The sequence below is a fragment of the Hyperolius riggenbachi genome, chromosome 1 (genome assembly GCF_040937935.1).
Source record: "Hyperolius riggenbachi isolate aHypRig1 chromosome 1, aHypRig1.pri, whole genome shotgun sequence".
NCBI classification, from domain to species: Eukaryota; Metazoa; Chordata; class Amphibia; order Anura; family Hyperoliidae; genus Hyperolius; species Hyperolius riggenbachi.
This window is the reverse complement of record NC_090646.1, coordinates 680,585,538-680,612,996: the sequence shown is the minus strand read 5'-3', so window position 1 is coordinate 680,612,996 and position 27,459 is coordinate 680,585,538. Positions and strand designations below refer to the sequence as shown.

The 27,459-nt window shown below is 50.2% G+C and overlaps 1 protein-coding gene across 1 annotated transcript in view; it reads right to left on the bottom strand.

Annotated features, from left to right (window-relative positions):
• Positions 1 to 2,971: 2,971 nt before the first annotated feature.
• The window catches only part of LOC137544539 (uncharacterized), a 57,306-nt gene continuing 32,818 nt past the window's right edge, over positions 2,972 to 27,459 (bottom strand). The window contains exons 3-6 of the mRNA XM_068265639.1: positions 26,981 to 27,280; positions 23,327 to 23,714; positions 3,094 to 3,203; positions 2,972 to 3,024 (exon numbers count right to left, since the gene is read on the bottom strand). Coding sequence (XP_068121740.1) covers positions 2,972 to 3,024; positions 3,094 to 3,203; positions 23,327 to 23,714; positions 26,981 to 27,280 — 851 coding nt within the window. The remainder of the gene's footprint in view (positions 3,025 to 3,093; positions 3,204 to 23,326; positions 23,715 to 26,980; positions 27,281 to 27,459) is intronic.

Here is a 27,459-nt window from a genome sequence, read left to right as displayed (position 1 = left end):
AGGTGTGACTGTGCTGGTTGCATGCTTGTTCCAGGTGTGACTGTGTTGGCTGCATGCTTGTTCCAGGTGTGACTGTGCTGGCTGCATGCTTGTTCCAGATGTGACTGTGCTGGCTGCAGGCTTGTTCCAGGTGTGACTGTGCTGGCTGCATGCTTGTTCCAGGTGTGACTCCGCTGGCTGCATGCTTGTTCCGGGTCTGACTCCGCTGGCTGCATGATTGTTCCAGGTGTGACTGTGCTGGCTGCAAGCTTGTTCCAGGTGTGACTGTGCTGGCTGCATGCTTGTTCCGGGTCTGACTCCGCTGGCTGCATGATTGTTCCAGGTGTGACTGTGCTGGCTGCAGGTTTGTTCCAGGCATGACTGTGCTGGCTGCAAGCTTGTTCCAGGTGTGACTGTGCTGGCTGCAAGCTTGTTCCAGGTGTGACTCCGCTGGCTGCATGCTTGTTCCAGGTGTGACTCTGCTGGCTGCAAGCTTGTTCCAGGTGTGACTGTGCTGGCTGCAAGCTTGTTCCAGGTGTGACTGTTCTGGCTGCATGCTTGTTCCAGGTGTGACCCTGCTGGCTTTATGCTTATTCCAGGTGTGACTGTGCTAGCTGCAAGCTTGTTCCAGGTGTGACTGTGCTGGCTTTATGTTTGTCCCAGGTGTGACTGTGCTGGCTGCAAGCTTGTTCCAGGTGTGACTGTGCTGGCTGCAAGCTTGTTCCAGGTGTGACTGTGCTGGTTGCATGCTTGTTCCAGGTGTGACTGTGCTGGCTGCAAGCTTGTTCCAGGTGTGACTGTGCTGGCTGCAAGCTTGTTCCAGGTGTGACTGTGCTGGTTGCATGCTTGTTCCAGGTGTGACTGTGTTGGCTGCATGCTTGTTCCAGGTGTGACTGTGCTGGCTGCATGCTTGTTCCAGGTGTGACTGTGCTGGCTGCAAGCTTGTTCCAGGTGTGACTGTGCTGGCTGCAAGCTTGTTCCAGGTGTGACTGTGCTGGTTGCATGCTTGTTCCAGGTGTGACTGTGCTGGCTGCATGCTTGTTCCAGGTGTGACTGTGCTGGCTGCAAGCTTGTTCCAGGTGTGACTGTGCTGGCTGCAACCTTGATCCAGGTGTGACTGTGCTGGCTTTATGTTTGTTTCAGGTGTGACTGTGCTGGCTGCAAGCTTGTTCCGGGTGTGACTGTGCTGGCTGCAAGCTTGTTCCAGGTGTGACTGTGCTGGTTGCATGCTTGTTCCAGGTGTGACTGTGCTGGCTGCAAGCTTGTTCCAGGTGTGACTGTGCTGGCTGCAAGCTTGTTCCAGGTGTGACTGTGCTGGTTGCATGCTAGTTCCAGGTGTGACTGTGCTGGCTGCATGCTTGTTCCAGGTGTGACTGTGCTGGCTGCATGCTTGTTCCGGGTGTGACTGTGCTGGCTGCAAGCTTGTTCCAGGTGTGACTGTGCTGGCTGCAAGCTTGTTCCAGGTGTGACTGTGCTGGTTGCATGCTTGTTCCAGGTGTGACTGTGCTGGCTGCATGCTTGTTCCAGGTGTGACTCCACTGGCTGTATGCTTATTCCAGGTGTGACTGTGCTGGCTGCAACCTTGATCCAGGTGTGACTGTGCTGGTTGCATGCTTGTTCCAGGTGTAACTGTGCTGGCTGCGTGCTTGTTCCAGGTGTGACTCCACTGGCTGCATGCTTGTTCCAGGTGTGACGCTGCTGGATTTATGCTTGTTCCAGGTGTGACTCCGCTGGCTGCAAGCTTGTTCCAGGTGTGACTGTGCTGGTTGCATGCTAGTTCCAGGTGTAACTGTGCTGGCTGCATGCTTGTTCCAGGTGTGACTGTGCTGGCTGCATGCTTGTTCAAGGTGTGACTGTGCTGGCTGCAAGCTTGTTCCAGGTGTGACTGTGCTGGCTGCAAGCTTGTTTCAGGTGTGACTGTGCTGGTTGCATGCTTGTTCCAGGTGTGACTGTGCTGGCTGCATGCTTTTTCCAGGTGTGACTCCACTGGCTGTATGCATATTCCAGGTGTGACTGTGTTGGCTGCAACCTTGATCCAGGTGTGACTGTGCTGGTTGCATGCTTGTTCCAGGTGTGACTGTGCTGGCTGCATGCTTGTTCCAGGTGTGACTCCACTGGCTGCATGCTTGTTCCAGGTGTGGCGCTGCTGGCTTAATGCTTGTTCCAGGTGTGACTCCGCTGGCTGTATGCTTGTTCCAGGTGTTACTGTGCTAGCTGCAAGCTTGTTCCAGGTGTGACTGTGCTGGTTGCATGCTAGTTCCAGGTGTGACTGTGCTGGCTGCATGCTTGTTCCAGGTGTGACTGTGCTGGCGTCATGCTTGTTCCAGGTGTGACTGTGCTGGCTGCAAGCTTGTTACAGGTGTGACTGTGCTGGCTGCAAGCTTGTTCCAGGTGTGACTGTGCTGGTTGCATGCTTGTTCCAGGTGTGACTGTGCTGGCTGCATGCTTGTTCCAGGTGTGACTCCACTGGCTGCATGCTTGTTCCAGGTGTGACTGCGCTGGCTTTATGCTTGTTCCAGGTGTGACTCCGCTGGCTTTATGCTTGTTTTAGGTGTGACTGTGCTGGCTTTATGCTTGTTCCAGGTGTGACTGTGCTGGCTTTATGTTTGTACAGGTGTTACTGGTGGGGAGGAGTGTCCTGGACTTCTTCCCTCCTCATCATCCACCAGGGAAGCCCTGGTTAGGCATGGTTTCTTGATGGGTTAGGCAGGGCAGAGGGACAGGTATACATGGCTTTTATAAAAACACTAGGGGAGGTTGCTGATTGGTTAAATACCGTATTAAACATAAGCAGGGAGGAACTGTAGCTGCACAGCTACCCCAAACGAGTTAATTTCTTCCGGCACAGGTAGAAGATGGGTGGAGTCAGATGTGCTGAATGTTGGAGAAGCTCCTCCCACTCTCTTAGCAGTAAGGAACCACAGGAGCTAGTCAGACAGGTACTTTCAATGTGTTTCTTGCAACGCACAGACAAAAACTTTGCACTCCTGTCCTACGGAGAGGGGCGGGTAAGGAAGGGCAGAAGACACTCTGTAGCAGCATAGACTGGAGAACATGACAGCAATATGCCAAAAAACAGTTTCATGAGTAATTCTCCACTATATATTTCCTTACTTTGTAGATTTTTCATCTTTTTCCAGAGCCAGAGACTAAGTAGACAGGTTCCCAGGGGGAGAATGAGGGTGAAAATGACAGAGGGGACGATGATCTTCCAATTCACTGCACTGCCATAAACGACAGAAAACAGATATCATCACATCTTACAGCTCTGACACAGCAATAGATATATTTTTTTATTAAGAGGCATTTCCTGTAAATCGCAGCACACGTCTTTCACATTTACAAGCTGGCTTATTTGGTTTTCAGACTTTTTTTGCTGATTTTGTTGGATGAATATTGTCACTGTATAAGTGTGTTCCTAATCTGTATAGCTAATAACCCTCAGAATAGATAGCCAAAGCTGCCCAACCGTACAGGGCATTGGTGTCAGAGGGGGTATGTAGCTTCGAAACAGAACAAATAGGTGCCGGGAGATTTGTGCGCACCAGGCGCCCCCATAGGCTGTAATGTGTATTACAGCTATAGCAGTGCTCAGAGGGTAATTTGTGCACCGGCGAAAGACTGAGCCCAAATTACTTTAGAAACAGTGTCATTTGGCCACCAGCAATAGCCTAATTATGTCCATGGCAGCCTGGAGAGGGAATAGTAATGAATGCCGCCAGGACTCTTACAGGAACATGTTCAGCTGTTTTTCGGCTTCAACCTGCGCCCAGAGACAGACAGTGCGTCTGTCTGTCTGTGTGGTGGCTGGGAGCCTCCTGCCTTTCCCCCCCTCCACAGCACAGAACATGCAATGCGCTCCGGGAGAGAGGCGGCCCGCTTCCACCCATGCTCCGGTCCTGAGGTGAGTGGCGCAACACCCCCCCCCCCCCCTCCCCACCATTTCAGTTCGTCTGTCTGTGTGGTGGCTGGGAGCCTCCTGCCTCTCCCCCTCCACAGCACAGAACATGCAATGCGCTCCGGGAGAGAGGCAGCCCGCTTCCACCCATGCTCCGGTCCTGAGGTAAGTGGCGCAACACCCCCCCCCCCCCCCTCCCCGCCATTTCAGTTCGTCTGTCTGTGTGGTGGCTGGGAGCCTCCTGCCCCTCCCCCTCCACAGCACAGAGCAGGCATGACAGCAGAGTGCAGAAAGATTAGTGTTGGGCGAACAGTGTTCGCCACTGTTCGGGTTCTGCAGAACATCACCCTGTTCGGGTGATGTTCGAGTTCGGCCGAACACCTGACGGTGCTCGGCCAAACCGTTCGGCCATATGGCCGAACTAAGAGCGCATGGCCGAACGTTCCCCGAACGTTCGGCTAGCGCTGTGATTGGCCGAACGGGTCACGTGGTTCGGACCCGAACGCGCTCTGATTGGCCGAACTGTCACGTGGTTCGGGTAAATAAATACCCGAACCACGTCATATCTCCGCCATTTGTCTGTGGGTTTAGCTTTGGGTAGGCAGGCAGGGTAGTTCGCGCTCCAGTCACGCTAGCCAGGGTCCCCCCTGTCATTGTGTCACTGCTGGGAACAGTAGTACACCGCTTGCTCAGCCACACTATATAGCATTCTGTTTACTGCCACTCTGTGTACCTCGCTCAGCCACACTATATAGCATTCTGTTTACTGCCACTCTGTGTCTGCTGGGAATAGTAGTACACCGCTTGCTCAGCCACACTATATAGCATTCTGTTTACTGCCACTCTGTGTACCTCGCTCAGCCACACTATATAGCATTCTGTTTACTGCCACTCTGTGTCTGCTGGGAATAGTGGTACACCGCTCGCTCAGCCACACTATATAGCATTCTGTTCACTGTTCTGTGTCTGCTTGGAATAGTGGTACACCGCTCGCTCAGCCACACTATATAGCATTCTGTTTACTGTTCTGTGTCTGCTGGGAATAGTGGTACACCGCTCGCTCAGCCACACTATATAGCATTCTGTTTACTGTTCTGTGTCTGCTGGGAATAGTGGTACACCGCTCGCTCAGCCACACTATATAGCATTCTGTTCACTGTTCTGTGTCTGCTGGGAATAGTGGTACACCGCTCGCTCAGCCACACTATATAGCATTCTGTTCACTGTTCTGTGTCTGCTGGTAATAGTGGTACACCGCTCGCTCAGCCACACTATATAGCATTCTGTTTACTGTTCTGTGTCTGCTGGGAATAGTGGTACACCGCTCGCTCATCCACACTATATAGCATTCTGTTCACTGTTCTGTGTCTGCTGGGAATAGTGGTACACCGCTCGCTCAGCCACACTATATAGCATTCTGTTCACTGTTCTGTGTCTGCTGGGAATAGTGGTACACCGCTCGCTCAGCCACACTATATAGCATTCTGTTCACTGTTCTGTGTCTGCTGGGAATAGTGGTACACCGCTCGCTCAGCCACACTATATAGCATTCTGTTTACTGTTCTGTGTCTGCTGGGAATAGTGGTACACCGCTCGCTCAGCCACACTATATAGCATTCTGTTTACTGTTCTGTGTCTGCTGGGAATAGTGGTACACCGCTCGCTCAGCCACACTATATAGCATTCTGTTTACTGTTCTGTGTCTGCTGGGAACAGTAGTACACCGCTCGCTCAGCCAGAGTATATAGCATTGTGTTTACTGCCACTCTGTGTACACCGCTCAGCCAGACTATATACCATTGTTTACTGACACTCTGTGTACACCGCTCAGCCAGACTATATACCATTGTTTACTGACACTCTGTGTACACCGCTCAGCCAGACTATATACCATTGTTTACTGCCACTCTGATTCTGCTGGGAACAGTAGTACACCGCTCGCTCAGCCAGACTATATACCATTGTTTACTGACACTCTGTGTACACCGCTCAGCCAGACTATATACCATTGTTTACTGCCACTCTGATTCTGCTGGGAACAGTAGTACACCGCTCGCTCAGCCAGACTATATACCATTGTTTACTGACACTATATAGCAGACTATATAGCATTGTGTGTACACCGCTCAGCCAGACTATATACCATTGTTTACTGACACTCTGTGTACACCGCTCAGCCAGACTATATACCATTGTTTACTGCCACTCTGATTCTGCTGGGAACAGTAGTACACCGCTCGCTCAGCCAGACTATATACCATTGTTTACTGACACTCTGTGTACACCGCTCAGCCAGACTATATACCATTGTTTACTGCCACTCTGATTCTGCTGGGAACAGTAGTACACAGCTCGCTCAGCCAGACTATATAGCATTGTGTTTACTGCCACTCTGTGTACACCGCTCAGCCACACTATATAGCATTGCGTACTCTGCCAGTCAGTGTGTATATTGCTGGGATCAGTAATACTCCACTCACCGTCAACCACTATATGAGCTCAACATGAGTTCCCCAGAGACCTCCGCTGTGAGCAGCACTCCCAACAACAGCAACAGCCAACGCCCCACGCAAGCTATAACATCCACCCCAGCAGCCAGTGGTCAGCAGCAGCCCTCCCCGGAGGAGAACGTTGTGTCCATCAGTCCGTCGCCAGAGCGATTAATGAGGGCTGCCATTGAGGAGATGATGGGGCCTGATGTGGAGGAGGAGGTCTGGCTCAGGCCAGCATCCCAAGTTAATGTTGAGGACGATGAGGGGTCTGTGTCTGGGGATGTTGGGGTGGCAGAGGTGGTGGGTGGGTCAGACTCAGGAGAAGAGTTGTATGATGAGGATGATGATCGGGACCATCTGTATGTGCCTCAGAGTCCGACCCCGGAAAACATGTTGTATCGTGTGTTTAGGTACTAAAATCTGCGTTCCCTCCCAGTAGTGTTGGGCGAACAGTGTTTGCCACTGTTCGGGTTCTGCAGAACATCACCCTGTTCGGGGTGACTATATAGCAGACTATATAGCATTGTGTTTAATGCCACTCTGTGTACACGGCTCAGCCACACTATATAGCATTGTGTTTACTTCCACTCTGTGTCTGCTGGGAACAGTAGTACACCGCTCACCCGCCACTGTATAGCATTGTGCTCTGTGTCACTGCTGACAATAGTGGTACACCGCTCACCCACCACTGTATAGCATTTCTGTACTGCCACTGTACTGCTGCCAGTCAGCGTGTACTTTAAGGATAAGTGAAATGAGGAAGAAATCCGGTGAAAGAGGGAGGGGCAAGGGAAGAGGTGTTTCCCCTGACGGTTCACGTACAGGCCACAGGGGAGCACCCAAGAAAACCCACTCAATACTGCCCATGTTGTCCAGGACAACAACCCTCACAGATCCAAAAGAACAGGACCAGATAATTACTTGGATGACCTCTCAAGCGTCCAGCAGTGGGTTAAGCAGCACCAGCACATCACGCACGAGGTCCGAGTCCTCAGCCAGTTAAAGTCTGGGCTTTCTTTGAAGACTGCACTGAGGATGTTACCATGGCGATTTGCAAGGTGTGCAAGACCCGCCTGAGCAGGGGGAAAAGTATTAACAACCTCTCCACCACCAGCATGAGCCGCCACATTCTATCCAAACATCCCACTCTGTGGGCAAACGCGGCAGGACAGGGTACCACCAGCAACACTGCCTCCCTTGGGTTCACCAGACTCACCACCAGACCCGCCTCAGCAGCAGCAGTAGCCCAGCCATTGCGTGGTTCACAACATTCACAAACATCAGACGATGCTGACACTGTCACTTTCCGGACTAGTGCTCTTGAGGTCTCCCAGTGTTCATCAAACACAACAACCAACAGCCCTTCGGTGTGCAGCGCTACGGTTGAGTTGTCTGTCTCCGAGATGTTTGAGCACAAGAGGAAATTGCCAGCAAATGACCCCCGGGCCGTGGCAGTAACAGCCAGCCAGCATAGCCAAGCTTCTGGCCTGCGAAATGCTGCCATATCGAGTGGTGGAGACAAACAGCTTCAAGGGCATGATGTCAGTGGCCATCCCACGTTACGTGGTTCCCAGCCGCTACCACTTTGCGCGCTCTGCAGTGCCTGAGTTGCATGAGCACGTGGTCAGCTAAATAACCCGAAGCTTGAAGAATGCCGTTGCCTGCAAGGTTCACCTCACCACTGACACCTGGACGAGTGCGTTCGGCCAGGGTCGATACATCTCCCTTACCGCGCACTGGGTGAACCTTGTGGAGCCTGGCAGCGATTCCTCACCTGCTACGGCGCGGGTGTTGCCCACGCCGCAAACAGCTGGATAACAACAGCAGCACCTACCTCTCTGACTCCTTCTCCTCCAACGCATCTCAAAGCTGTACCTCATCCGGAAATGCTAACCCAGCACCAGCAGCAGTAGGATCGTGGAAGCAGTGCAGCACAGCTGTTGGCATGCGTCAGCAAGCGTTGCTGAAGCTGATCTGCCTTGGGGATAAGCAGCACACAGGGGAGGAAATTTGGAGGGGAATAAAGGAACAGACGGATTTGTGGCTGGCACCGCTGGACCTGAAACCGGGCATGAAGCTAGACACCTGGCACGAACTGGCAATGTACGCAATAGAGGTGCTGGCTTGCCCGGCAGCCAGCGTTATGTCGGAACGCTGTTTCAGTGCTGCCGGAGGCATCATCACAGATCGGCGTATCCGCCTCTCCACAGAAAATGCAGACCGTCTGACTCAAATTAAAATGAATCAATCCTGGATTGGAAACAACTACGCAACACTCCTGGACCCCAACCAAGTAACATGACCGATGAACATCTGGGATGGTTTAGCGTTTCCGGTCCCTGTTTATTGAACCTCTCATCTGTATTACATTTATGACTGCATGGCGGCAAAAAGCATTGCTGCTATATCCGCACGCTTTTTGTCCTCATGCAAGGCCTGGGTTGTTGTGTCTCACAAAGCGTGGCCTTCTCCTCCTGCGCCTCCTCCTGTTCCATCACGTGTGCTGCTGCTGCTGCTGCTGCTGCTGCTGGGTTACCGTTGCCGGTCCCTGTTTATGGAACCTCTTATCTTTATTACATTTATGACTACATGGCGGTACAAAGCATGCTATCCGCACGCTTTTTGTCCTCATGCAAGGCCTGGGTTGTTGTGTCTCACAAAGCGTGGCCTTCTCCTCCTGCGCCTCCTCCTGTTCCATCACGTGTGCTGCTGCTGCTGCTGCTGCTGCTGGGTTACCGTTGCCGGTCCCTGTTTATGGAACCTCTTATCTTTATTACATTTATGACTACATGGCGGTACAAAGCATGCTATCCGCACGCTTTTTGTCCTCATGCAAGGCCTGGGTTGTTGTGTCTCACAAAGCGTGGCCTTCTCCTCCTGCGCCTCCTCCTGTTCCATCACGTGTGCTGCTGCTGCTGCTGCTGCTGCTGGGTTACCGTTGCCGGTCCCTGTTTATGGAACCTCTTATCTTTATTACATTTATGACTACATGGCGGTACAAAGCATGCTATCCGCGCGCTTTTTGTCCTCATGCAAGGCCTGGGTTGTTGTGTCTCACAAAGCGTGGCCTTCTCCTCCTGCGCCTCCTCCTGTTCCATCACGTGTGCTGCTGCTGGGTTAGCGTTGCCGCGTGGTCCCTGTTTATTGAACCACTTATCTTTATTACATTTATGACTGCATGGTGGTACAAAGCATGCTAGCCGCACGCTTCTTGTCCTCATGCAAGGCCTGGGTTGTTGTGTCTCAAAGCGTGGCCTTCTCCTCCTGCGCCACCCTCCTCCTGTTCCATCACGTGTGCTGCTGCTGGGTTAGCATTACCGGTCCCTTTTCCTGGAACCTCTTATATGTATTACATTTATGACTGCATGCCGACAAAAAGCATGTTACCTGTGCAAAGAAAACAGACATTTCCCGCATTTAAAAGACAGTTTTCCCTTTGAAACTTTAAAATCGATTTTCTCAAAAACTATAAGCTCTTTTTGCTAAATTTTTTTTTCCTCTTGTACCCACTCCCAAGGTGCACATACCCTGTAAATTTGGGGTATGTAGCATGTAAGGAGGCTTTACAAACCACAAAAGTTCGGGTCCCCATTGACTTCCATTATGTTCGGAGTTCGGGTCGAACACCCGAACATCGCGGCCATGTTCGGCCTGTTCGGCCCGAACCCGAACATCTAGATGTTCGCCCAACACTAAGGAAGATACATTTCGGCTGGCAGAAGTGAATAGTCTGGGAGGGGCTTACGTCATCCTTTGTTAATATTAATGCACGCGTCCCGGTGTCTGTACCGTGAAATGAGGAAGGAAATATCATATTCCTCTAGATTGTCACATGTGGGCGGCAATACCAGCCTGGCTGCAACATGACAGCAACACTTTGCTAACGCATTATAATTCTAATAGTAATAGCGGAGACTTAAGGAGAACTCTTCCACCAGGTGTACTAATGTAGCTGCATCTTATTTTCATTAAATCGCCCCTGAAGTAAGAGAGAGGTATACAGAGGCTGCCATATTTCTTTCCTCTTAAACAATACCAGTTGCCTGGCTGTCCTGCTGAGCTCTCTGCCTGCAGTAGTGTCTCAATCATCCACCTGAAACCAGCATGCAGCTAATCCAGTCACACTTCAGTCAGAGCACCTGATATGCTGTATGCAGGGGCTGTGGCTAAAAGTATTACTGAGGATCAGCAGGACAGCCAGGCAATCTGCATTGTTTAAAAGGCAATAAATATCCCTTTCACCTTATGTGCGCTTTAAAGAGAACCAGAGATAAAGCACCCTCATGTATTTTACCTTATAAATCAGTGGGAACATGACAGTAAACAACTAATCTGCTCTTTGTTCATTGTTCTCTGTTTAATCTGACTGTTATCACCTCTGATAAGAATCCCCGATTGAGCACCCAGTCTAGCTTTGCTACGGAATGATTATAGCTGAGTCTGTCTTCTCTGGTGTCTTTTCAAGCCCAAGCCTGCCCCCTTGTGGCTCTGCTATAATGACTTAGCTATAATTATTCCCTGCAAAGCCAGACTGAATGCTCAGTCCGGGATTCTTATCACAGCTGATAACAGACACTTTTAGCAGTGAGGATGAAACAGAGAGCAGGGTAGGTGTTTTCTCTAATGTTCTTACTGATATATATGGTAAAATACACAAGGGTGCTTCGTCTCTGATTCCCTTTAAGTAAAATGATAGTCTGAGAAGATCACATCTTTCACTCTGGGGGGGTCTGGGCTGCTGGAAATGGGCTGGTATGGGGGCTCCTGACCAGATAGCATTTAGAAAAGTTTGCCCCGGAGTTGTATTTTGAAGGAGAACTCTGAGATATGCTAGATTGCTGAACTATAACAGTTAAGCCTGATACATACTGTACATCCAATTTTGATTGGCCAATTTTACTCCTTCAATGTAGTATGAGAGCTTATACAATCTGTTCAAAGTATTCACAATATTGACTCTTATCATACATGGAGATGGTAAAATTGGAAAATGATTGGCTAAGCAAAATGGGATGTGTGTAGGTACAGTAAACAACAGCAACAACAACAAAACATTTGTAAAGCGCTTTTCTCCCTGAGGATCCAAAGTGCATAAGCTTGTCTCAGAACTGTACATACAGTAGTTATGTGCAGGGAAAACGTTATGTAATCATACATGCCACACTAAACTGGTGGCTTTGCGGTGTTGATCTATAAACACCTCTAGGATTGGAGCTGTCTTGATTGGGTGTGGCAAAAGGTAGAGGCAGCATGACAAAAGTCTCTGGCTTCAAAGTCAGACTATGGAGGTGCACGCCTTTAATTCTGATTGGGTAATGATTGGACAATTTTATCACCTCCGTGAAGCATGAGGGCCTTCAGATTTTGAATACTAGGAGCAGATTGTGCAGATAAACGCTCATACTACAAGGGACTTGTAAAATTGGTCAGTGATTGGCCAATCAAAACTGAAGGCTTAAGTTCAGGAACATGTTTTTCCTTCTAAACAAGAACAGAACCTAATCTGAATATGGTACTAGGAACAGGGAGTTCTTTATGATTTGTAGGCCGGGGAATAGCTGATCTGCAGACTCAGTCTGGTTCAGTGACTAAGAAAATATTAAAACAAAATACAAAATAAAAATAGTTCAGCGCTCACAAAAAATCAATCAGATTCAAAACGGATACACAGTAATCAATGTAAAGTCCAAGCAGAGCGCTTTCCCTGCTAGGTGTACTAATACAATGATTTGGCACAAATGGGGTTCATATAGCGCTACATGCAATCAGAAGTTAGTTTGTCCAAAACAAGTCAGTCAACCATCTTTAGGTGCTCAAGGGAAGCCCCTGTTTCAGATATTAATCCCAACAAGTGCACAGGACCAGCTGGTATCTATGATCTGATCTCTCTCCCCTTTACTCTCCGTATGTTGCGGCCTATAATGGGTGCCTCTGGTGTATTGGCCACTACACAGCCTCTCTGGCAGATCCGGTCCACCTGTTACTCCGAGACTTGAAGTTATGTCCGACGGGCAGGGACGTAACTACTGGCCCTGCAAGGGATGCGGCCGCAGGTGGGGCCGGGGGGAGAAACCTGAGAGGGGGCCCGGGCTCTGGGCTCTCCGCCCGCACTTATGCCGAGCGGGCAGAAGCACAAGACAAAAAATTGATTTGTTTTGGAGCAGGCTGTTGCTGCAGAGTGCGGCTGCGGGAACTAGGACCTGGAGGCATACTTATTTCCCCCCTCCTAAACCTCCTGCGTGTACCTGTTATGTCTGCATGTGTGTGCCTGTGTGATGTCTGCATGTGTGTGCCTGTGTGATGTGTGCCTGTGTGTACCTGTGTGATGTCTGCATGTGTGTGCCTGTGTGATGTCTGGTTGTGTGTACCTGTGTGATGTCTGCATGTGTGTACCTGTGATGTCTGCATGTGTGTACCTGTGATGTCTGCATGTGTGTGCCTGTGTGATGTCTGCATGTGTGTACCTGTGTGATGTCTGCATGTGTGTACCTGTGATGTCTGCATGTGTGTACCTGTGATGTCTGCATGTGTGTGCCTGTGTGATGTCTGCATGTGTGTGCCTGTGTGATGTCTGCATGTGTGTACCTGTGATGTCTGCATGTGTGTGCCTGTGTGATGTGTGCATGTGAGTGCCTGTGTGATGTCTGCATGTGTGTGCCTGTGTGATGTCTGCATGTGTGTGCCTGTGTGATGTCTGCATGTGTGTGCCTGTGATGTCTGCATGTGTGTGCCTGTGTGATGTGTGCCTGTGTGTACCTGTGTGATGTCTGCATGTGTGTGCCTGTGTGATGTCTGGTTGTGTGTACCTGTGTGATGTCTGCATGTGTGTACCTGTGATGTCTGCATGTGTGTACCTGTGATGTCTGCATGTGTGTGCCTGTGTGATGTCTGCATGTGTGTACCTGTGATGTCTGCATGTGTGTACCTGTGATGTCTGCATGTGTGTGCCTGTGTGATGTCTGCATGTGTGTGCCTGTGTGATGTCTGCATGTGTGTGCCTGTGTGATGTCTGCATGTGTGTGCCTGTGCGATGTCTGCATGTGTGTGCCTGTGTGATGTCTGCATGTGTGTGCCTGTGTGATGTCTGCATGTGTGTGCCTGTGTGATGTGTGCCTGTGTGTGCCTGTGTAATGTCTGCATGTGTGTGCCTGTGCGATGTCTGCATGTGTGTGCCTGTGTGATGTCTGCATGTGTGTGCCTGTGTGATGTCTGCATGTGTGTGCCTGTGTGATGTGTGCCTGTGATGTCTGCATGTGTGTGCCTGTGATGTCTGCATGTGTGTACCTGTGATGTCTGCATGTGTGTACCTGTGATGTCTGCATGTGTGTACCTGTGATGTCTGCATGTGTGTGCCTGTGCGATGTCTGCATGTGTGTGCCTGTGTGATGTCTGCATGTGTGTGCCTGTGTGATGTCTGCATGTGTGTGCCTGTGTGATGTCTGCATGTGTGTGCCTGTGTGATGTCTGCTTGTGTGTACCTGTGTGATGTCTGCATGTGTGTACCTGTGATGTCTGCATGTGTGTGCCTGTGTGATGTGTGCCTGTGTGTGCCTGTGTAATGTCTGCATGTGTGTGCCTGTGTGATGTCTGCATGTGTGTGCCTGTGTGATGTGTGCCTGTGTGTGCCTGTGTAATGTCTGCATGTGTGTACCTGTGATGTCTGCATGTGTGTGCCTGTGCGATGTCTGCATGTGTGTGCCTGTGTGATGTCTGCATGTGTGTGCCTGTGTGATGTCTGCATGTGTGTGCCTGTGTGATGTGTGCCTGTGTGTACCTGTGTGATGTCTGCATGTGTGTGCCTGTGTGATGTCTGGTTGTGTGTACCTGTGTGATGTCTGCATGTGTGTACCTGTGTGATGTCTGCATGTGTGTACCTGTGATGTCTGCATGTGTGTACCTGTGATGTCTGCATGTGTGTACCTGTGATGTCTGCATGTGTGTGCCTGTGTGATGTCTGCATGTGTGTGCCTGTGTGATGTCTGCATGTGTGTGCCTGTGTGATGTCTGCATGTGTGTGCCTGTGCGATGTCTGCATGTGTGTGCCTGTGTGATGTCTGCATGTGTGTGCCTGTGTGATGTGTGCCTGTGTGTGCCTGTGTAATGTCTGCATGTGTGTGCCTGTGCGATGTCTGCATGTGTGTGCCTGTGTGATGTCTGCATGTGTGTGCCTGTGATGTCTGCATGTGTGTACCTGTGATGTCTGCATGTGTGTACCTGTGATGTCTGCATGTGTGTGCCTGTGCGATGTCTGCATGTGTGTGCCTGTGTGATGTCTGCATGTGTGTGCCTGTGTGATGTCTGCATGTGTGTGCCTGTGTGATGTCTGCTTGTGTGTACCTGTGTGATGTCTGCATGTGTGTACCTGTGATGTCTGCATGTGTGTGCCTGTGTGATGTCTGCATGTGTGTGCCTGTGTGATGTGTGCCTGTGTGTGCCTGTGTAATGTCTGCATGTGTGTGCCTGTGTGATGTCTGCATGTGTGTGCCTGTGTGATGTGTGCCTGTGTGTGCCTGTGTAATGTCTGCATGTGTGTACCTGTGATGTCTGCATGTGTGTGCCTGTGTGATGTCTGCATGTGTGTGCCTGTGCGATGTCTGCATGTGTGTGCCTGTGTGATGTCTGCATGTGTGTACCTGTGATGTCTGCATGTGTGTACCTGTGATGTCTGCATGTGTGTGCCTGTGTGATGTCTGCATGTGTGTGCCTGTGTGATGTGTGCCTGTGTGTGCCTGTGTGATGTCTGCATGTGTGTGCCTGTGATGTCTGCATGTGTGTACCTGTGATGTCTGCATGTGTGTGCCTGTGTGATGTCTGCATGTGTGTGCCTGTGTGATGTCTGCATGTGTGTGCCTGTGATGTCTGCATGTGTGTGCCTGTGTGATGTCTGCATGTGTGTGCCTGTGCGATGTCTGCATGTGTGTGCCTGTGTGATGTCTGCATGTGTGTGCCTGTGATGTCTGCATGTGTGTACCTGTGATGTCTGCATGTGTGTACCTGTGATGTCTGCATGTGTGTACCTGTGATGTCTGCATGTGTGTGCCTGTGTGATGTCTGCATGTGTGTGCCTGTGTGATGTGTGCCTGTGTGTGCCTGTGTGATGTCTGCATGTGTGTGCCTGTGATGTCTGCATGTGTGTACCTGTGTGATGTCTGCATGTGTGTGCCTGTGTGATGTCTGCTTGTGTGTACCTGTGTGATGTCTGCATGTGTGTACCTGTGATGTCTGCATGTGTGTGCCTGTGTGATGTCTGCATGTGTGTACCTGTGATGTCTGCATGTGTGTGCCTGTGTGATGTCTGCATGTGTGTACCTGTGATGTCTGCATGTGTGTGCCTGTGTGATGTCTGCTTGTGTGTACCTGTGTGATGTCTGCATGTGTGTACCTGTGATGTCTGCATGTGTGTGCCTGTGTGATGTCTGCATGTGTGTGCCTGTGTGATGTGTGCCTGTGTGTGCCTGTGATGTCTGCATGTGTGTACCTGTGATGTCTGCATGTGTGTGCCTGTGTGATGTCTGCATGTGTGTGCCTGTGTGATGTCTGCATGTGTGTGCCTGTGATGTCTGCATGTGTGTGCCTGTGTGATGTCTGCATGTGTGTGCCTGTGCGATGTCTGCATGTGTGTGCCTGTGTGATGTCTGCATGTGTGTGCCTGTGATGTCTGCATGTGTGTACCTGTGATGTCTGCATGTGTGTACCTGTGATGTCTGCATGTGTGTACCTGTGATGTCTGCATGTGTGTGCCTGTGTGATGTGTGCCTGTGTGTGCCTGTGTGATGTCTGCATGTGTGTGCCTGTGATGTCTGCATGTGTGTACCTGTGTGATGTCTGCATGTGTGTGCCTGTGTGATGTCTGCTTGTGTGTACCTGTGTGATGTCTGCATGTGTGTACCTGTGATGTCTGCATGTGTGTGCCTGTGTGATGTCTGCATGTGTGTACCTGTGATGTCTGCATGTGTGTGCCTGTGTGATGTCTGCATGTGTGTACCTGTGATGTCTGCATGTGTGTGCCTGTGTGATGTCTGCTTGTGTGTACCTGTGTGATGTCTGCATGTGTGTACCTGTGATGTCTGCATGTGTGTGCCTGTGTGATGTCTGCATGTGTGTACCTGTGATGTCTGCATGTGTGTGCCTGTGTGATGTCTGCATGTGTGTACCTGTGATGTCTGCATGTGTGTACCTGTGATGTCTGCATGTGTGTACCTGTGATGTCTGCATGTGTGTACCTGTGATGTCTGCATGTGTGTGCCTGTGTGATGTCTGCATGTGTGTGCCTGTGTGATGTGTGCCTGTGTGTGCCTGTGTGTGCCTGTGTAATGTCTGCATGTGTGTGCCTGTGTGATGTCTGCATGTGTGTGCCTGTGATGTCTGCATGTGTGTGCCTGTGTGATGTCTGCATGTGTGTGCCTGTGATGTCTGCATGTGTGTGCCTGTGTGATGTCTGCATGTGTGTGCCTGTGTGATGTCTGCATGTGTGTACCTGTGATGTCTGCATGTGTGTACCTGTGATGTCTGCATGTGTGTGTCTGTGTGATGTGTGCCTGTGTGATGTCTGCATGTGTGTGCCTGTGTGATGTCTGCATGTGTGTGCCTGTGTGATGTCTGCATGTGTGCCTGTGTGATGTCTGCATGTGTGTACCTGTGATGTCTGCATGTGTGTACCTGTGATGTCTGCATGTGTGTACCTGTGATGTCTGCATGTGTGTATCTGTGATGTCTGCATGTGTGTGCCTGTGATGTCTACATGTCTGTGCCTGTGTGATGTCTGCATGTGTGTACCTGTGATGTGTGCCTGTGTGATGTCTGCATGTGTGTACCTGTGATGTCTGCATGTGTGTACCTGTGATGTCTGCATGTGTGTGCCTGTGTGATGTGTGCATGTGTGTGCCTGTGTGATGTCTGCATGTGTGTGCCTGTGTGATGTCTGCATGTGTGCCTGTGTGATGTCTGCATGTGTGTACCTGTGATGTCTGCATGTGTGTACCTGTGATGTCTGCATGTGTGTACCTGTGATGTCTGCATGTGTGTACCTGTGATGTCTGCATGTGTGTGCCTGTGATGTCTACATGTCTGTGCCTGTGTGATGTCTGCATGTGTGTACCTGTGATGTGTGCCTGTGTGATGTCTGCATGTGTGTACCTGTGATGTCTGCATGTGTGTACCTGTGATGTCTGCATGTGTGTACCTGTGATGTCTGCATGTGTGTGCCTGTGATGTCTGCATGTGAGTGCCTGTGTGATGTCTGCATGTGTGTGCCTGTGTGATGTCTGCATGTGTGTACCTGTGATGTCTGCATGTGTGTGCCTGTGTGATGTCTGCATGTGTGTAAATGTTGATGTCTGCATGTGTGTGCCTGTGTGATGTGTGCCTGTGTGATGTCTGCATGTGTGTGCCTGTGTGATGTGTGCCTGTGTGATGTCTGCATGTGTGTGCCTGTGATGTCTGCATGTGTGTACCTGTGATGTCTGCATGTGTGTTCCTCTGTGTGATGTGTGCATGTGTGTGCCTCTGTGTGATGTGTGCATGTGTGTACCTGTGATGTCTGCATGTGTGTGCCTGTGTGATGTGTGCATGTGTGTACCTGTGATGTCTGCATGTGTGTGTCTGTGTGATGTCTGCATGTGTGTGCCTGTGTGATGTCTGCATGTGTGTGCCTGTGCGATGTCTGCATGTGTGTACCTGTGATGTCTGCATGTGTGTACCTGTGTGAGGTCTGCATGTGTGTGCCTGTGATGTGTGTAGTGTGTGTCTGTCTGCATGTGTGTACCTGTGATGTCTGCATGTGTGTGCCTGTGTGATGTCTGCATGTGTGTGCCTGTGTGATGTCTGCATGTGTGTGCCTGTGTGATGTCTGCATGTGTGTACCTGTGATGTCTGCATGTGTGTGCCTGTGTGATGTGTGCATGTGTGTGCCTGTGTGATGTCTGCATGTGTGCCTGTGTGATGTCTGCATGTGTGTACCTGTGATGTCTGCATGTGTGTACCTGTGATGTCTGCATGTGTGTACCTGTGATGTCTGCATGTGTGTATCTGTGATGTCTGCATGTGTGTGCCTGTGATGTCTACATGTCTGTGCCTGTGTGATGTCTGCATGTGTGTACCTGTGATGTGTGCCTGTGTGATGTCTGCATGTGTGTACCTGTGATGTCTGCATGTGTGTACCTGTGATGTCTGCATGTGTGTACCTGTGATGTCTGCATGTGTGTGCCTGTGATGTCTACATGTCTGTGCCTGTGTGATGTCTGCATGTGTGTACCTGTGATGTGTGCCTGTGTGATGTCTGCATGTGTGTACCTGTGATGTCTGCATGTGTGTACCTGTGATGTCTGCATGTGTGTGCCTGTGTGATGTCTGCATGTGTGTGCCTGTGTGATGTCTGCATGTGTGTACCTGTGATGTCTGCATGTGTGTGCCTGTGTGATGTCTGCATGTGTGTAAATGTTGATGTCTGCATGTGTGTGCCTGTGTGATGTGTGCCTGTGTGATGTCTGCATGTGTGTACCTGTGATGTCTGCATGTGTGTACCTGTGATGTCTGCATGTGTGTTCCTCTGTGTGATGTGTGCATGTGTGTGCCTCTGTGTGATGTGTGCATGTGTGTACCTGTGATGTCTGCATGTGTGTGCCTGTGTGATGTGTGCATGTGTGTACCTGTGATGTCTGCATGTGTGTGTCTGTGTGATGTCTGCATGTGTGTGCCTGTGTGATGTCTGCATGTGTGTGCCTGTGCGATGTCTGCATGTGTGTACCTGTGATGTCTGCATGTGTGTACCTGTGTGAGGTCTGCATGTGTGTGCCTGTGATGTGTGTAGTGTGTGTCTGTCTGCATGTGTGTACCTGTGATGTCTGCATGTGTGTGCCTGTGTGATGTCTGCATGTGTGTGCCTGTGCGATGTCTGCATGTGTGTACCTGTGATGTCTGCATGTGTGTGCCTGTGTGATGTGTGCATGTGAGTGCCTGTGTGATGTCTGCATGTGTGTGCCTGTGTGATGTCTGCATGTGTGTGCCTGTGATGTGTGTAGTGTGTGTCTGTCTGCATGTGTGTACCTGTGATGTCTGCATGTGTGTGCCTGTGTGATGTCTGCATGTGTGTGCCTGTGTGATGTCTGCATGTGTGTGCCTGTGTGATGTCTGCTTGTGTGTGCCTGTGTGATGTCTGCATGTGTGTGCCTGTGCGATGTCTGCATGTGTGTACCTGTGATGTCTGCATGTGTGTGCCTGTGTGATGTGTGCATGTGAGTGCCTGTGTGATGTCTGCATGTGTGTGCCTGTGTGATGTCTGCATGTGTGTGCCTGTGTAATGTCTGCATGTGTGTGCCTGTGTGATGTCTGCATGTGTGTGTCTGTGTGATGTCTGCATGTGTGTGCCTGTGTGATGTCTGCATGTGTGTGCCTGTGCGATGTCTGCATGTGTGTACCTGTGATGTCTGCATGTGTGTGCCTGTGTGATGTGTGCATGTGAGTGCCTGTGTGATGTCTGCATGTGTGTGCCTGTGTGATGTCTGCATGTGTGCGCCTGTGTAATGTCTGCATGTGTGTGCCTGTGCGATGTCTGCATGTGTGTGTCTGTGTGATGTCTGCATGTGTGTGCCTGTGCGATGTCTGCATGTGTGTGCCTGTGCGATGTCTGCATGTGTGTGCCTGTGTGATGTGTGCCTGTGTGTGCCTGTGTGATGTCTGCATGTGTGTACCTGTGATGTCTGCATGTGTGTGCCTGTGCGATGTCTGCATGTGTGTGCCTGTGTGATGTCTGCATGTGTGTGCCTGTGTGATGTCTGCATGTGTGTGCCTGTGCGATGTCTGCATGTGTGTACCTGTGATGTCTGCATGTGTGTGCCTGTGTGATGTGTGCATGTGAGTGCCTGTGTGATGTCTGCATGTGTGTGTCTGTGTGATGTCTGCATGTGTGTGCCTGTGTGATGTCTGCATGTGTGTGCCTGTGTGATGTCTGCATGTGTGTGTCTGTGTGATGTCTGCATGTGTGTGCCTGTGTGATGTCTGCATGTGTGTGCCTGTGCGATGTCTGCATGTGTGTACCTGTGATGTCTGCATGTGTGTGCCTGTGTGATGTGTGCATGTGTGTACCTGTGATGTCTGCATGTGTGTGCCTGTGTGATGTCTGCATGTGTGTACCTGTGATGTCTGCATGTGTGTGCCTGTGTGATGTCTGCATGTGTGTGCCTGTGTGATGTCTGCTTGTGTGTGCCTGTGCGATGTCTGCATGTGTGTGTCTGTGTGATGTCTGCATGTGTGTGCCTGTGTGATGTCTGCATGTGTGTGCCTGTGCGATGTCTGCATGTGTGTACCTGTGATGTCTGCATGTGTGTGCCTGTGTGATGTGTGCATGTGAGTGCCTGTGTGATGTCTGCATGTGTGTGCCTGTGTGATGTCTGCATGTGTGTGCCTGTGTGATGTCTGCATGTGTGTGCCTGTGATGTGTGTAGTGTGTGTCTGTCTGCATGTGTGTACCTGTGATGTCTGCATGTGTGTGCCTGTGTGATGTCTGCATGTGTGTGCCTGTGTGATGTCTGCATGTGTGTGCCTGTGATGTGTGTAGTGTGTGTCTGTCTGCATGTGTGTACCTGTGATGTCTGCATGTGTGTGCCTGTGTGATGTCTGCATGTGTGTGCCTGTGTGATGTCTGCATGTGTGTGCCTGTGCGATGTCTGCATGTGTGTACCTGTGATGTCTGCATGTGTGTGCCTGTGTGATGTGTGCATGTGAGTGCCTGTGTGATGTCTGCATGTGTGTGCCTGTGTGATGTCTGCATGTGTGTGCCTGTGTGATGTCTGCTTGTGTGTGCCTGTGTGATGTCTGCATGTGTGTGCCTGTGCGATGTCTGCATGTGTGTGCCTGTGTGATGTCTGCATGTGTGTGCCTGTGTGATGTCTGCATGTGTGTGCCTGTGATGTGTGTAGTGTGTGTCTGTCTGCATGTGTGTACCTGTGATGTCTGCATGTGTGTGCCTGTGTGATGTCTGCATGTGTGTGCCTGTGTGATGTCTGCATGTGTGTGCCTGTGTGATGTCTGCTTGTGTGTGCCTGTGTGATGTCTGCATGTGTGTGCCTGTGCGATGTCTGCATGTGTGTACCTGTGATGTCTGCATGTGTGTGCCTGTGTGATGTGTGCATGTGAGTGCCTGTGTGATGTCTGCATGTGTGTGCCTGTGTGATGTCTGCATGTGTGTGCCTGTGTGATGTCTGCTTGTGTGTGCCTGTGTGATGTCTGCATGTGTGTGCCTGTGCGATGTCTGCATGTGTGTGCCTGTGTGATGTCTGCATGTGTGTGCCTGTGTGATGTCTGCATGTGTGTGCCTGTGATGTGTGTAGTGTGTGTCTGTCTGCATGTGTGTACCTGTGATGTCTGCATGTGTGTGCCTGTGTGATGTCTGCATGTGTGTGCCTGTGTGATGTCTGCATGTGTGTGCCTGTGTGATGTGTGCATGTGAGTGCCTGTGTGATGTCTGCATGTGTGTGCCTGTGATGTGTGTAGTGTGTGTCTGTCTGCATGTGTGTACCTGTGATGTCTGCATGTGTGTGCCTGTGTGATGTCTGCATGTGTGTGCCTGTGTGATGTCTGCATGTGTGTGCCTGTGTGATGTCTGCATGTGTGTGCCTGTGTGATGTCTGCATGTGTGTACCTGTGATGTCTGCATGTGTGTGCCTGTGCGATGTCTGCATGTGTGTACCTGTGATGTCTGCATGTGTGTGCCTGTGTGATGTGTGCATGTGAGTGCCTGTGTGATGTCTGCATGTGTGTGCCTGTGATGTGTGTAGTGTGTGTCTGTCTGCATGTGTGTGTAGTGTTTTCCTGTGATGTGTGTAGTGTGCTTGTCTGCATGTGTGTAGTGTGTGCCTGTGATGTGTATTGTGGTGTGTGTGTGTAGGGTCGGTGATGTGTGTTGCTGGGGCTGCAGAGATGTGTGTGTGTGGGGGGGGGGGGGAGGGGGGGGACTTTACCCTAAACCACAGTGTATTTAAAAAAATAATAAATATATATATCCTGCCTTAAGATTTTTGGATGGAGGGGGCGGTTGTTGCTGGGGAGGAAGGGTGTGTGTGTTTGGATGGGGGGGCCCCATCCAAAGTTTCGCAGGGGGGCCCAGTGGTTTCTAGTTACGCCCCTCGGACTCCGACCAGGTCTGTATAGGTAAAACAGTTGCTGTCATACAAAGCAGTGGCGTAGTTATGGAGCTATGGGCCCCGGTGCAAGTTTTACATTGGACCCTCCCAAGCACTCTATCTGTAACAATTGATACCTGCCAAGGTCATCCACAGTATTAGAGGTGCAAGAAGGGGATGGGGAACAGTTTGTTAATAATTACCACTATTCAAAGTATCTATAGAAGTGATTATTACCGCCACAGGACCAATAAACAGCTAATACTTTGGTTGAAGAAGAGCCCCATGGGGCCCCTCTGGCCCAAGGGCCCTAATGCGGTCGCTACCTCTACAACCCCTCTTGCTACACCACTGATACAAAGAGAGTCCTTCATGGACCGGATCTGCCAGAGAGGTTGTGGGGTGGCCAATACCCCAGAGGTGAGCACGGGCCTATTATAGGCCACAACATCCGGAGAGTAAAGGGGAGAGAGATCAGATCATAGATACGAGCTGGTCCTGTACACTTGTTGGGATTAATATCTGAACTAGGGGCTCCCCTTGAGCACCTAAAGATGGTTAACTTGGACTAACTAACTTCTGATTGCATGTAGCGCTATATGAACCCCATTTTTGTGAAATCGTAAGAAAATATTAAAGACACAACAATTGAGCATTGGCCATTCTCTGAAGGGACAGAGGAACCGGCGACTTGTCTCTCCCTCCATGTCTTCTCCAGTCACAGCCGGCTGCCCCTCTGTGGATCATTATAGATGCACCTTTTATTAAACAACTATCATACCAGATAATGCCTGCTGTACCCAACAAAGAATGCTTTCCTCTCTGTCTGCTGCTCTTACCGAGATCTTCTCCTTCTTTGTTTACCGCTGTCCTCTTCATCCTCATCATCGTCACCATCATCATCATCTTCTTCATCATCATCATCAGCCCTGTTTACTCCAACCCCACAAGCACAGCCTTCCTCCGGGCTTCTCTTCCCATCATTACTCTTACGTGTGTCTTTGCTGCCTTTGTTGTTCTTATTCTGTTCATTCTTACCAATATTTTTTGCTGTTTTGTTTTTTTGAATTCCTTTCTCCCCTGTACTCTCTTGTCCACTTGGCTTGGGGTCCTCTGTGATCTGAATGAAGTGTTCTGTTTCTCTGTGATGGGCTTGTTCAGCAGAGAAGGTCTGGTTCAAGGTATTATTAGGCTGAGGAGACCCTTGTAAGGCTGTGATGTTTGTTCCTGGAGAAAAGAGACGTAGAACATTATCATACAAGGTATTTCTGAACAGAGCCGGTACAAGGTCCTCCAGCACCCAAGGCTGAGACACCAAAGTGCTCCCCTTCATCCCTTCCACCCCAGCCGTCACACACTGATTGCTATTACACTAAGAGGCCCCTCCCCCATCCCTCCCACCCCAGCCGTCACACACTGATTGCTATTACACTAAGAGGCCCCTCCTCATCCCTCCCACCCCAGCCGTCACACACTGATTGCTATTACACTAAGAGGCCCCTCCCCATCCCTCCCACCCCAGCCGTCACTCACTGATTGCTATTACACTAAGAGGCCCCTCCATCCCTCCCACCCCAGCCGTCACACACTGATTGCTATTACACTAAGAGGCCCCTCCCATCCCTCCCACCCCAGCTGTCACACACTGATTGCTATTACACTAAGAGGCCCCTCCCCCTCCCTCCCACCCCAGCCATCACACACTGATTGCTATTACACTAAGAGGCCCCTCCCCATCCCTCCCACCCCAGCCGTCACACACTGATTGCTATTAGACTAAGAGGCCCCTCCCCATCCCTCCCACCCCAGCCGTCACACACTGATTGCTATTACACTAAGAGGCCCCTCCCCCATCCCTCCCACCCCAGCCATCACACACTGATTGCTATTACACTAAGAGGCCCCTCCCCCATCCCTCCCACCCCAGCTGTCACACACTGATTGCTATTACATAAGAGGCCCCTCCTCCACCCCTCCCACCCCAGCCGTCACACACTGATTGCTATTAGACTAAGAGGCCCCTCCCCCATCCCTCCCACCCCAGCCGTCACACACTGATTACTATTAGACTAAGAGGCTCCCCAGGGCCCTCAACACCTTAATCTTAGTTATCAGGCTTGCAGTCACTGCCATGTATCCCCTTTTCTTATTTCTCTCTGCTTTCAGCACAATAGGGGAATGATAGCTGAGTGAGTTGTGCGCTCCCTCCTACACTGCGCCCTGAGGCTGGAGCCTCTCTCGCCTCTGCCTCGGCCCTACCCAGTGTGTGCCCCTCCTACACTGCGCCCTGAGGCTGGAGCCTCTCTCGCCTCTGCCTCGGCCTGGCCCTGTTTCTGAGTTCTTAATTACGCTACCCGCTGGATTTACTATGTAGTGCACTAAAATATTCAGCTAAATGTGTATCTCAGAGAGGCGGCAAAATGGAACCCCCTTCTCTTTTTATTTTATTAGAATAGAGGAGACTGCTAAAAAAAAAATATTGGCTGTTTACCTTTCTTTCCATAGGAAACCCACTCAGAGGGTCAGATAATGAGGAGCCTTTTTTACCAAGAAACCACCAGCCCGCTAAATGGAACATTTTATATCCAACAAGTTGATGGAATTGAAAGGGCATCTGGCTGTGTTCCAGCAAGAGAACGACAGTCTCTGACTATGTTCTCCTTCAAAAAGCCCCCTGTGTCACCAATCATCATAAACTGAGATAACATTGTACATACAAAGTTAGAGAGGAACTGTAGTAAACATAATGGAATAAATAATATTAAATATTTGTAAAATATTCTTTTATAAATAACTAGCTGATGACCCGGTGTTGCCCAGGTATGTATTTTGCTGGTGTTGGCTCCGCCCACTTTTTTAAACCCTAACACACAAATACTCAATGACCAAGTTTGTGAGCTTTGCGGTCTTTGGAATCAATAATTTGTATATTCCCATAGAAATTAAACAAATCAGATTGGCTGTTTGTGGCTCCGCCCCTCTCCAGCATTTGAACCCCAGTCAGCCAATGACCAACTGTAGCAGGTTTGAGGCCTCTGCTATTAACAGTGTAAAAATGGCAGCAATTTAAATATTCCCCTTAAAAATCAACAGGTGAATTTTGATTGGCTATTATAGGCTCCACCCATTTTCCTGAATATTAATCTCAGTCACTCAGTGACCATCTGGGCAAAGTTTGAGAACCCTGCCATAAACAGTGTAAGAAGGGCTGCAGTTTATATTTTCCCAGTGAAATTAGTTTTTGGCTCCACCCACTTTTTGTAAGCTGGACATACAGTCTCTCAATGACCAAGTTTGTGAGCTTTGGGGTCCTTGGTAACAATAATTTGTATTTTCCAAGTGAAATGAAACAAATCTGATTGGCAGCAGTTAAATATTCCCCTTAAAGATCAATAGGTGAAGTTTGATTGGCTGTTGTAGGCTCCACTCACCCTGAATTTTAAGCTCAAGTCCCCCAGTGACCAAGTGTGCCAAGTTTGAGAACCCTGCCATTAACAGTGTAAGAATGGCTGCAGTTTACATTTTCCCATGTAAAATGAATGGCTGAAATTTGATTGGCTGTTTTATGCTCCGCCCACTTTTCCTGGATTTGTAACCTCGGTCACCAAGTGACCAACTGTGACAAGTGTGGGGACTCTGGCTTGATTACTGTGAGAATGGCAGCCTTTTACATTTTTTCCACTGTCATGAATGGGTGAAATCTTATTTGCTGTTTGTAGCTCCGCCCACGTGTGCAGGGGGGCCGCGAGACCCCCAGAGCATATCATCCAAGGTAGTAAGGGATCTGTATACCAAGTTTCGTTCAAATCGGTCAAGCCGCTTTCGAGTGATCGTGGCACATACACATGCACAGTGGCTGAAGGAAGCAGCACAGAATGATGGTGTGGGACCAGGAGAACTAAAGGGGGCAGGAAGAAGCCCTGGGTAAGTTAAACAGTGCAATTGTTTCACTTGACATTTCCTTTAAAGGGAAGGTTCAGGGACTGTTAAAAAAATAAAAATCTGCATCCACTTACCTGGGGCTTCCTCCAGCCCGTGGCAGGCAGGAGGTGCCCTCAGCGCCGCTCCGCAGGCTGCCGGTGGTCTCCGGTGGCCGACCCGACCTGGCCAGTCCGGCGGCCAGGTCGGGCTCCTTCCGCGTTCCAAAATGCGCCTCACGGCGGCGCGCTGACGTCATCGGACGTCCTCTGGGCTTTACTGCGTAGGCTCAGTAGTTCCAGTCCGGCGGCCAGGTCGGGTCGGCCACCGGAGACCACCGGCAGCCTGCGGAGCGGCGCTGAGGGCACCTCCTGCCTGCCATGGGCTGGAGGAAGCCCCAGGTAAGTGGATGCGGATTTTTATTTTTTTTAACGGTCCCTGAACCTTCCCTTTAAGTGAGGGAAGGGAAAGTAATGTTAGACAAAGAAGAGGGAGGTTAGAGTTAGACAGGAGCCCTGGGCACCTGCCCCTGCTGCCCTACCCTGGTTACATTACCATGTCAGCACATAGTATACCTGGAGCAGTGGCGTGGATGATGGAGGTGAGGTTCTGCTCCTTCTCCTGGCAGCAGTAAATGATTTTAGGAAAGTTCTTGGTTTTTTTCTGTTTCACTGTGAATACGCGTTTCCTGCAGGATTTCCGGATGCTGGGTTTGCGTATCTTAAACTTTAGCTGCGTATCTTCTGATGAGCACTTGAAAGTCTCCAGATTGCACCACAATGTGATGTTATTGCTGTAATCTGTCTCCTGTGTACACGTGGCTGTAACATCCTCTGTTCTGGTGGAAATATCCTTCCCTTCCCCTCCGAGGAGCCCTAGAAGAAAAAAATTGTGAGAAACGACACTTAGGGCCCTTTTCCACCAGCGCGTTTGCGCTGGCTGAATCGCAAAACCGCAAACCGCTAGCGATTTTACAATCGCTACGGTTTGCTTTTTAACATAGGAATCGCGGTAGGTCATTTCCACTACCGCGATTCGCTTTTGTCGGGAACGC